We start from the raw sequence: 11,343 nt of genomic DNA on the forward strand, positions 1-11,343 counted from the left end.
AGTCAACAAGTCTTCTATACTATAGTATCACTTTTCCATTTTTTTGTTAAACAAAATTCAGCTTAATTCATGGTTTGCACGGAAAGTCAGCAAACGCAAGCGAGGGGTCGTTTTGTCATTTCTTATAAAATAGAAGAGACGCGTGCCACCGCCCCCGAGACACGTTCCACTTTGCATTTTCACTAACCCGAAAAGGCTCTATTCGTTGAATCAGAAAGCTCTAGAAACCTCTCCAAAACCCTGAAGAATTTCCCTTTTTATTTCGCCTGAACCTCGAAACTGAACTTCTCATTTTGCTACTTCTCAATTTGCTTTTGCTTATTGGAAATCAGAAAAAAATGGCAACGTTCGAGGAAGCACCAGCAGGTAATCCCAAAGCCGGAGAGAAAATCTTCAAAACCAAGTGCGCTCAGTGTCACACCGTCGATAAAGGCGCTGGTCACAAACAAGGTATTTTTCTGTTACACACAGACACACAGTAAGATTGAGTGTGTCGCTGTTTTTTTCTGCTGTTTCTTTACATGAATTATTATTTTCTGAGTTCCTATGGTGTTTTTGGTCCTTTTTTTAGTTCACCGCTTATCATTCATCATGGATCTGAATTTTCTGTGTAGTAGATTCACGTGTCGTACGATTATAGACTCGTTTGATCGTTAGTCGTTACTTTTATATATTACGAGTATTCTGTTTGCTTTAAGTTTCGTTGAGTATATATCATGTTTGTTTTTGCATGAATATTTGTTTGCTTTCCTGCGGAGCTTTTACTCTTTAGTTGATTTGCTGTTTCTTATTCATCGCGCGGATCTGCCCTTCTATAAGTGGATTCACTGACTTTCATGGAACTTAAAAGCAGTCACTAACTTTTAGATAGCGTCTGATGGTTCCTTGTGGATTTAACTTTTTGGTTTGGACTTTTGAGGTGGTGCGTGTGTTTGTTTTGATTTTCAATAAATTTATACTGACTGCTAATGCAGCATTGTTATTGAGACATGACCTGTAGAATTAAGAATTAAACTGGTTTAGGTAGTGAAAGGAGCGGTTGCGAGAGGGAGAAGAGGGAAGGAATTAACTCCATGAGAGAAAACCAGAAGAGTAAGTCATATGGGAGAGAAAACCAGAAGAGTAAGTCATATGGGAGACTTTTATTTATTTTTTTGAGAAGGATCATATGGGAGACATTTTACTTAGTAATTTTTTATGTTTCCGCAACTGAGGATGCAATTAGTGAATATTCCTTGTCACAGTTTTTTTTGATGAAGTAAGAGACTTTCATTAAAAGCATCAAGAAGATGCATGGCAAAAGAGAGTACAAGTAAATAGAGTGTGTCTGCTCATAAACAAAAACAANAAGAGCCAAGTTTTTTTGATGGATTTGCCAACTCTCCAAGAGCACCAGCTTTCGTAGGCCTCTTTAATACTATTAGGCATGACCCAGGCTAGTCCAAAAATTGAGAAAAACATACTCCACAAATCTGCTGCAACTGCACAATGGAGAAAAAGATGCCTCACACTCTCTGCCTTCATCTGACACATGTAGCACCTATTCACTATGTAGATGTTCCTTCGACTTAGATTATCTTGAGTGAGACATGCTTCATATAAGGTTATCCAAGTGAAGCCAATTAATTTAGGTGGAAGTTCAGTTCTCCAGAGGAGTTTCCATGGCCAGTTGTCAATCAACTCCTTGTTCGAGCACAAGTGTGCATAACCTTTCTTGACAGTGAATATCTGATCATGTTGGCCATCCCATAATAGTTTGTCTCTCTCTCTCTCGAGGTTTGATAGTGACCCCTGCTAGCTTAGATTGAAGCTCCAGATAGTCATTTAGCTCCAAGTCCTGTAAGTTTCTCCTTGTTTGTAGGTCCCATGAGTTGTTGTGCCATATTTGACCCAATGTGGAGTTTTGATTGCTAGCTATGAGATATAAATTTGGGTAGTCTTCTTTCAGAGTCTGGTTGCCTAACCACTTATCCTTCCAGAATGATACATGTGCTCCATTCCCTAGCTTTATTGAATAGTTGAGCTGGAATTCACCCCATAGGCTTGAGATATGCTTCCAGGGACCAGTGCCATGCGGTAACCTGCTCTGTTTGGTGCACCATTGACTCTGCACCCCATACTTTGCCATGATCACATCTTTCCACATCCCAGTGTTCTCAATGTTATACCTCCAATGCCACTTCATTAGCAAGCTCTTGTTGTGCAATGCTAGGTCTTTTATGCCCAATCCTCCATGCTCCTTTGGCAGAATCACTCTTGGCCATTTCACGAGATGAAATTTGTTGTTTTGACTATTCCCTTCCCACAGAAAGTTTCTTCTAATTTTGTCTAGCCTTTTCTGCACCCTGGCTGGTATAGGAAATAGGGACATGAAGTATGTTGGTATGCTGTCCAGGACACTGTTAATGAGTGTTATTCTGCCCCCTAGTGAAAGATACTGCATTTGCCAAGTTTCAAGTCTTTTTTCAAATTTCTCTACTTTCCCATTCCAGATATCCGGTGACTTGACTTTGGCTCCAAGTGGTAGACCCAAGTATGTTGTGGGAAAAGATCCCACATTGCAACCCATTAGCTCTGCTAGCTCCTCCATATTTGGGACTGTGTTTACAGGGTAAATAGTGCTCTTCAATCTGTTCATGCGGAGGCCGGATATAGCTTCAAAAATCATGAGTGTGAGGTTAAGATAGAGCACTTGTCTTATCAGCTCCACAGAAAATAAGCGTGTCATCTGCGTACAAGAGATGAGAGACACTAATTGAGCTCCCAACAGAACTTTCCACCTTGAAACCCTCCAACCAGTGTATTTGGTTTGCTTTGTCAAGCATTCCGCTAAGGCCTTCCATTGCCAAAATGAACAAAAAGGGTGAGAGGGGATCCCCTTGTCTCAATCCTTTCTGTGAGGAGAAGAACCCAACAGGACCTCCATTGACAAGAACTGAATACTTCACAATTGTTACACAAAACTTGATCCACCTGATCCAACCTGCACCAAAATCCATCTTCTAAGTATATTGAATAGGTAATACCAGTTTAGCTGGTCAAAGGCTTTTTCAATATCAAGTTTGAAGAGGAGACCTGGGTGCCCTGATTTTTGTCTCCCGTCTAGTACCTCATTAGCAATTAGTGCAGCATCAGTGATTTGTCTTGTTTTGATGAAAGCATTTTGATGCCCTGAGACAAGCTTCCCAATCACTCTTTTCAGTCTTTCTGCTAGGATTTTGGAGGCAATCTTGTATACACTTCCAATTAAGCTGAGAGGTCTATAGTTCCTCGAGTTTTATTGCACCTTTCTTCTTGGGAATCAGTGCAATAAAAGAGGCGTTGCATGACCTGACCATCTGGCCATTCTGGTGAAAGTGTTGGAGTGCTCCCATTATATCTTCTTTAATTATCTCCCATGATTTCTGATAAAATGCCATGGTGTAACCATCTGGACCTGGAGCTTTGTCTGGAGCACACTCTTTAATGACTGCTATAACCTCCTCTTCTGTAAATGTAATGTTCTCTCCAGCCACACTTTTTCTTCCCCTATGATTGTTGCAACATCATCAAACCTTGCTGTAGGTCTCCAATTCTCATTTTTCTGTGTAGAGTTGCTGATAGAAACTAAGAATTTCACCCTTGATGACTGTAATTTCATCCCCTACTTTGAGTCTGTCAATTCCATTTGATCTTCTGTTGGAATTAGCCATTTTCTGAAAAAACTTTGTGTTCCTGTCGCCTTCTTTGAGCCACAGGCATCTTGATTTCTGCCTCCATGATACTTCTTCTGCTTTGGCCATTTGCTCCACTTCCATTTTTAGGCTTATGAACTTCTCTTTCTCTTCCTGAGTTTGTGTTCTACCTTCAGTGTTCTGTTGCAATGTGAGAAGGTTTTCTAGTGCTTTTCTTTTCTTAAGCCCTATCAATCCCAATTCCTCCTTATTCCAGATGGTAAGATCTTTTTTGAGTAGCTTGAGTTTTTGAGTTTTCGAGTAAGAATAAAGTCGGGATTGCCATTGACTGCATAACTCCACAATGCCTTGACTTTATCCATGAAGCCCTCCATCCCCAACCACATGTTCTCAAATTTAAAGTAAGAAGGGTTAGTGTTCCAGTCACCACATTCTAGCATGAGTGGAATCTGATCAGAGATGACATTAGGGAGAGCAATCTGATTGATTTTGCTGAAGGAATCATTCCATTCATTTGAGATCAAAAATCTATCTGTTCTAGATGTTTGAATGGTGTCCTCCCCTCTGGTCCATGTGTAAAAAGCCCCCTGTAAAGGGAGATCCACCAAGCAAAGATTCTGAATTACATTTGAAAATTTTCGCATAGCCCTGGATCTTCTCACACAATTTAGTCTCTCATTTTCGAATCTGCATACATTAACCCCTATCACCCATTGATCAGGCCAAATCCCTCTTATAGCTCCAAGTTCATTCGACAACTCTTCCCTTTCAATGTTACTGTGCGGCTCATAGACCCCTGTAAAGCACCAATTGAAGACCTCATTTAGACTTTCCAACATATAAGAGATAGAGTAAGTCCCCTGCTGTATTTGAGAGCAATTCCATTGTCTTCTATCCCACATGATGATGATCCCACCCCTAGTACCACTGGCTTTGAGTTTAGCCCACTCGACCCATCTGTTGCCCCAAATCTGCCTGGCTAAGAATCTGTTCCACTCTTCTAATTTAGTTTCTTGAAGACAGAGAACATCTGGTTTCCACTCACTGATTAATGATTTAAGAGTGTCCCTCCTCCCATTGTTATTCAACCCCCTCATGTTCCAGGTCAAAATCTTAACTTTCATCCGGAAAATGATGGTATTTCCTACCTTTGTTCTTCTTCTCAACCCCATCATAATTCACCGAGCAGATCAATCTCTTGGCTTCAGTTTCTCCCTTCGTCTTCTTTGTTTTCTTGCCCATATCCCTTGCTTTATTGAGTATCAGTTGTTGTTGTCTTCTTTGTTCCATTCCCATAATCATGTCAAAGATTTCATGCTCAAAACCCTTTACGTTAATTCCAAACACCTTGCATGCTTTCCCATCACCAATTTGGTCCACTTGGATGTTTCAATTATAAAAGAATTCTGAATTCTCTGGTCTACAGAGTCAATACCATGGGAGAGATGGACCGTCGCTGAAAGAGAGAGAAGAATGAGCAGAATCAGTGTCACTTACCAATGGTGAAGTGATCCCCATAGTTGGCCCAGGTAGGAGAAGAGGGTAACTCCTTTCCTCTGCTTCATCATCCGCTTCCAAGTGTTGTTCTGTATCTTTTGGTTGGTGAAAAAATGACGAGGATTTGATATGAGGAGTGGGTAATATAATAGGTTGGCTATGGGTTGGTGTAGTGGTAATTGGGCCTTTATATTTCCAGATTTGTTTGGGCCTTTTATAAACAAATTCCTCCTTTCCCTTTCCCCTGTTTTTGGACTTTTAGAATAGTATGTGTGGTCCAAACTTTTTGTACCCGAAGGCCCAGCATTATCCGGTTTAAATGAGAATTGAACCGGCATCGGTTCTTTGCAAAAGTTGTCCATCAATGTTGTATCCCTGCTAGGTCTGACTCCCACGTGATCCTCCACATGCTTGTCAATAGACTTGACAATAGGTTTGGTGGGGTTCGAGTTGTCCTTTCCCGGACCCATCCCCTTCAGAGGAACGGCGACCTTTTTTCCGGCGATCCGTACGTACTCATCTGGTAAGGTGCTTTCTGACCAGACATGTAACGGGATACCAAAGGCTCTAACCCATTTTTGATCTGAGCGTTGCTTTGCCATGTTAGACCCAGTCACCGGCGACCACCATTTAAGTGATAACTTTCTTCCGTTCCAAAACCACTCTCCTGCTTTAACTCTCTCGGCTTCCTGTTGAGATGGCAGACGAAAAAGGAATTGATTGTGGGTTAGACTTGTTACACTGATTCCTGCAGTGGCTTGCCATCTCTTAACGAACCAGTTCTGTAACACCTCTGGTGATGGTGAAGGACTGAATGGGTCGTTGAGAGTACCAATTAGGACAGTAGACAAAAAATTTTGAGTGCTGTTGGTTGCTTCTGGTATGATTTTCACCATATTATCCTCCACCACAACTTTCCCTCTTGAACCTTGTTCTGACCATTCTTCCTTGCTAGTAGCTTCAACGTATGATACTTCTCGCTTAGCGCGACGATGTATGGTGATGCGATGATTACCCAGATTGCAGAATTTTTCCTGCTATATCTCTCCACCTAGTACCCCTCTTCTGGAATTATCACCCATGATTTCTTATCCCCAAGCCATGCTTCAATCCTTACAAAGCGACCATAGCGGTTGAAGTTCTGATATACTCTATAGGTGTAAGCTTGAATCTTTCGCCCTCAGCGTCTGCATAAATCACCTGTACCCATTGAAGCTTGTTGAAGCTGCTCGTAGACCCATTTGAGATTATCCTCGTCGATCTTTAGGCTGCTTGTGAAGCGTCGGCTGCTTTCTACTAATAAGAACCATCTGTTAACATTCAAGTTAAGTGATTATTAGATCAAAAAATTCACTCCTGCCGGGAAGGAAATCTTCTTATCCATAATAGAGAGAAGAAAAAATCAACTGGAAAAGGAGCCGGAGATGGCCATCGGAAAGAGAAAAGCAAAATTGCACATTTCCCAAGTCAGAGCTTCTCTCTTCTTCCACATATTTTCAAACTTTAGAATATATCCTAGTCACAGTTTTCCTTGAATGAGGTTCCAATGGAGTAAAATTCGAAGTGTAAATGTGTGTCTATCCATAGTTGGTATTGGTAAACCTGTCTATGTTACTTATCAGTGTGATGTGCCGCTCTCCATGTGTATTTTTATTTGCTTCTAGATTACTTTGTAGAACTAATTTAAGGAGGTCGTGCTAAATATGTCTATAATTTTTTTAATTTTTTTTGAAATTTTTGATAGGTAGGTATATATCGATAAGATACACAATTTTGGTTGATATCTGCTACATTTATTATAACGAACTGGTAAATCTGTAGTCGTTAGAAGTCAAAGGTGGATCAAGGTGCCACAATGTACTATTTGAGATGCACGTGCATGATTATGGACGTGGATATTATAATAAACTGCAGAATTCAGAGGAACTAGCAATTGAAAATTTATGCTATATTTTCCAAATTGCATTAGACTGTGTTTAAGGAATTTTATAATTTATGATTTTGTATCATGTGTACCTCTTATTTAGTTTGAAATATAGAAAGGGGAAAGAAAATAAAATAGTGGTATTGAGGTATGAAACTTGCTCTTTTAATTTCTCTCCTTCGTAAGGGTTGGGAAAGGATAGGCACGTGTCGGCTGCTATAATAGTTCACCATTTTAACTAAAATTTAGCTGCGCTTGCAAGATTTTCGATCATCCTCAGGTGTACATCATTATGGAATTGTCTTCAACTGTTCGGATTGTGCATGTATGATAGTTTATGTATTTCAGGAGGCATAGCAATCAATATTTGTGTGGATTCTGTTAAGCTTGTTCTTGAGATTTTCAATTTTCATCCTTCTCTGTCTCTGTCCATATTGTCCTCTTCCATTCTCCTGTATTCTACCATATGGTTGATGCTTGAGCACACAATTTACTTTATGCATTTCCCTCCTCCTGCATATAATTTTGCAGAAGAGACGGCAATTAGTCTGCTTTGCACACATTCAAAGTTTTCTAACATGTCTAAATTTTTCCAGGGCCAAACTTGAACGGGCTCTTTGGAAGACAATCTGGTACAACTCCAGGTTACTCTTACTCTGCTGCAAACAAGAATATGGCTGTGATCTGGGGAGAGAATACGTTATATGAATACTTGCTCAATCCGAAGAAGGTGAGGGTCATCTATGTTTGTGTATGACTTTTTGTTTTGTAATGTGGTGAGTGGTTTTAGTGCTTCACATATGTGTGCTTACCTGTATGTGTTCTCACATGTGTGTTTTGTGTTCTGTCATTCTGTGTGCTTTTGAGTCCTACTTAAAGATAGTTTTGGCGGATTTCATCTGTCTGTACAATTATCTCTCTCTCTCTCTACATTATCCCAATTTGTCTGACCAATTTTAGCTCTTTTCTCTGTGCTTTTTCCCTTACCATGCAATATGAAACATGTGCCAGTTGAGGTCCATCTGTTATGGTCTCACACATCCATTCACTGATCATTTGGTCTGTTTCTCAAGTCAAGTCCCATTGTGATTTGGCAGTCAGTTATGTTGAGTTTTCTATTTGAATATTTTATTGTGAAAGCGATTAAGGACGGATGCCTTGTGGGGCTCATTCTCGACCATGGATAGCTTTTAAGGGTTTAGTATGTTACAAAACATCTTGGTCATTAAAATAAAAGATATTTCTCATCTCTGAAGCAGCTGTAGATTTTACTTAGCCTCATAATTCTTGTTTGTTAGTTTGTTATGACATTTGAGTCTCTTGACCGCGTAAGTTGAAACGAATGAAAGAGGTCCAGATTGAAAAGATCCAGCAAAAATAGGTGGGAGCGAGAAAGTAATGAGGATAGAAATCGAGTGGCAGCCTATCCTGGTATCTAACTCGCAATAGGTGTAAAGCTTTTAGGAAGACCTTCCCCGCATGTAGTAATCAGGCATCCTCTGCTTCTCTTGGTCACTCCTGGGAAGCTGTGAGTTGATGAGCAAGTGAATGAACCATGTTCCCTTAAAAAATGGTCCTCTTTGTTCTGTTTCATCCCTTCACATATCTTAAAAACCCTTCTGCAGGTTGGGTGTTGGCACTTGATTAATCTAGTTAAAGTCAGGCTGTTCTGCTGAGGGAAGCTGCTAGCTGATTTAGATGTAGATTATGCATACCGAAGCCCAACTTACTGAAATAAAGCTCCAGCAGGCAAAGCAAGCTTTTCCCTTTGTTCTTCGATCTTTAGTGTTTAGATACCATAGATTCCTGGAAGTCAGTTCGTCAGTGTTGCACTTGGATTTTTTTTGTTCTAACATGATGTCTTTAACAATGATATCCAAAAAGATGTCTAATGCTTACTGAATTAGCCGGGTTTAAGGTTTTTGAATGTCATTTCCTACTCAAGTAAGGGAGGTACTGCAAGATATTGCTAAGATGTGCGAAAATGATGGGATGAGTAGAGAATTTGAGCATTGAGGAAATCATTCCTTTATCTAAGCAGCATTGTCCTGAGATTTATGCTCTTTCAGCAGAAAGTTGATGTCCAAAACCTGAGATCCTAATGTTGGAAGTGAATTTGAGATATTTGCACCTGTAGACTCAAGAAATTTTGAGTATCAATTTGTAACTAATGCTGCACTAGTTTAAATGTTTTTCACCTCAAGATGGCCTGAAATGCTTACAAGTCAGCTTCTAACTATGGGCTTAAGAAACATTGAAGAACATTTTTTTTTTGTAGTCACTCAATTGCTCAGTGTCTCCTCTGGATTCTAAAGGTGTTAAAATTGGACCAATTCAGGATTGAATAGGACCATAAAAAATGGAGGTTGTATAGTGTGAAAATAGAGTGAACTTTAGCCGCTAGATCATCTTTAGGAGCTCAAGGCCTTCGACTTTGTTGTTTACATTGTTTCTTTTTTGATGAAGTTATGTATACATAGTTGAACCACCCATCGACATATGTGATAATGTGCATTTAAAGGGAAGTGAAAAGAGGGAGGTCAGAATGGAGTCTAGTTATGTCCTTTTTGCAGTGATGTGTAGTATTCCTTTTGGTGGCATTAACAGGGGATCAATGATACTATCTTATTTTAAAAATAAATTACTGTGGGAAGCTATATACGAGTTGAAGCCAAGCATGCATGAACACGATCATACAGTACCCAAATGCGAAAGTTTTATTTCTGCAGGTTCAGGGGTAGTCAATATCAATTGCTGTGGTGTGAAGTAACTCTGTAAATTGATCCTCTGGTTGATTGCATATTTCTTGTGTTTATCATTTCTTGCTTTACGTGGTCGATGCTCTTTAATTCTTTTTATGTGGTACTGACATAAGCAACAATTGAATGTGCTAGAATTATCTTGATATTTGTTTTTCATCAATGCTATGCGTATCATCTAATCACCTCAGGTGTTTTTTGTGCAGTATATTCCTGGGACGAAAATGGTTTTCCCTGGGTTGAAGAAGCCACAGGAGCGTGCAGATCTTATAGCTTATCTGAAGGAATCAACTGCATGAAGATCTCTTTGGAAAATCCTGATACTTTTGCTAGTGGCCTAGAGTTGTACCCAATGGTAGCCTCACACATTTTATATTGTTAAAGTCATCCTTTTGCCGATCAAATAACACCACATACTTTATCATGCCATTCTTCTGGTTGAGTAAGCCAGTCTTGAGGAATTTTGTCAAGAGTTTGTTATTTGAAGTCTTTCAAATCTTTACGTGCTCATGAATGTGTTTGGAGCCAGTTCGTTGTGAACAGCTTACATATCTGGTGTTCCTATGTTTTATCCTTCACAAGTTGCTCTGTTGGTATTTTATTCAAAAAATAAAGGAAAAAAAGAAGGATTCTTCTGACACTATCTGGTCATAGACTAATTTCCGCGTGGCTGTTCAAGAGTGTTTCTGGGTATGTTGTGAAAAGATGGGGGAGTTGTACCTCTGAACAACTAATTTTTTATCACATAAAAATCGTGATTAATTTATTTATAATATGACTAGGCAATCCTTTTAGTCTTGGATATGATGTTCATGAAAATTAAGAATACAGAAATATATTTTCCAAAAGCATGTCATATGTATGTCTAAGTGTGTCCGGTAATTTATGTGAAACGCAATGCCATATAATGAACCAAAGAAATAACATATTAACATGTTAAAAGTATATAAGGGCGAGAAATAGCATGTGTTGTGACTTTTAACATGAGAGAAATTATAATGATGCGTATATGAAAAATACTCTGTACGCGATAATAGTGCAAAAAACTTTATACTTTGACATCCTACAAATCTGAAGTGCTATAAGATCAAATTCGTTGGCTCTTGCCTTACATACTAGAAGTGTAGTGTTCGAATCTCATTCAAATCCCCATTATTTTTCTTAAACCTAAGCTAGAAAGTTCTTCAGGTATATATAAAATGACTTACACATGCAAATTAAAATAAGAAGTCCAAATTAAGTATAACTAATAACAAAAAAAACATCAGGACCAAGAATCTCAAGTGATTGGTAGAATAGTGGATGACCGTATAGGATTATAAGTCTTATTGGAACTTGAACAACGAACTTATCAAAGCACTAACAAAAAAAAAGAAAACTAAATGTGTCGGAGTGGTAAATAACAAATTTGAACAGAGAAGATCACGAGTGAGGAGAAATAGTAACCACACGTGCAATTATTTTTTATACCGAATGAAACTAAAGTTTA

The 11,343-nt window shown here is 39.1% G+C and overlaps 1 protein-coding gene across 1 annotated transcript; it reads left to right on the forward strand.

Moving 5' to 3' along the window:
* LOC109214001 (cytochrome c) lies at positions 162 to 10,492 on the forward strand. The gene is made up of 3 exons (XM_019377856.1): positions 162 to 450; positions 7,692 to 7,825; positions 10,061 to 10,492. Exons 1-3 carry the CDS (start codon positions 339 to 341, stop codon positions 10,151 to 10,153), a joined length of 339 nt encoding a protein of 112 aa, XP_019233401.1. The 5' UTR covers positions 162 to 338; the 3' UTR covers positions 10,154 to 10,492.

The sequence above is a fragment of the Nicotiana attenuata genome, chromosome 2 (assembly GCF_001879085.1).
Source record: "Nicotiana attenuata strain UT chromosome 2, NIATTr2, whole genome shotgun sequence".
NCBI classification, from domain to species: domain Eukaryota; kingdom Viridiplantae; phylum Streptophyta; class Magnoliopsida; order Solanales; family Solanaceae; genus Nicotiana; species Nicotiana attenuata.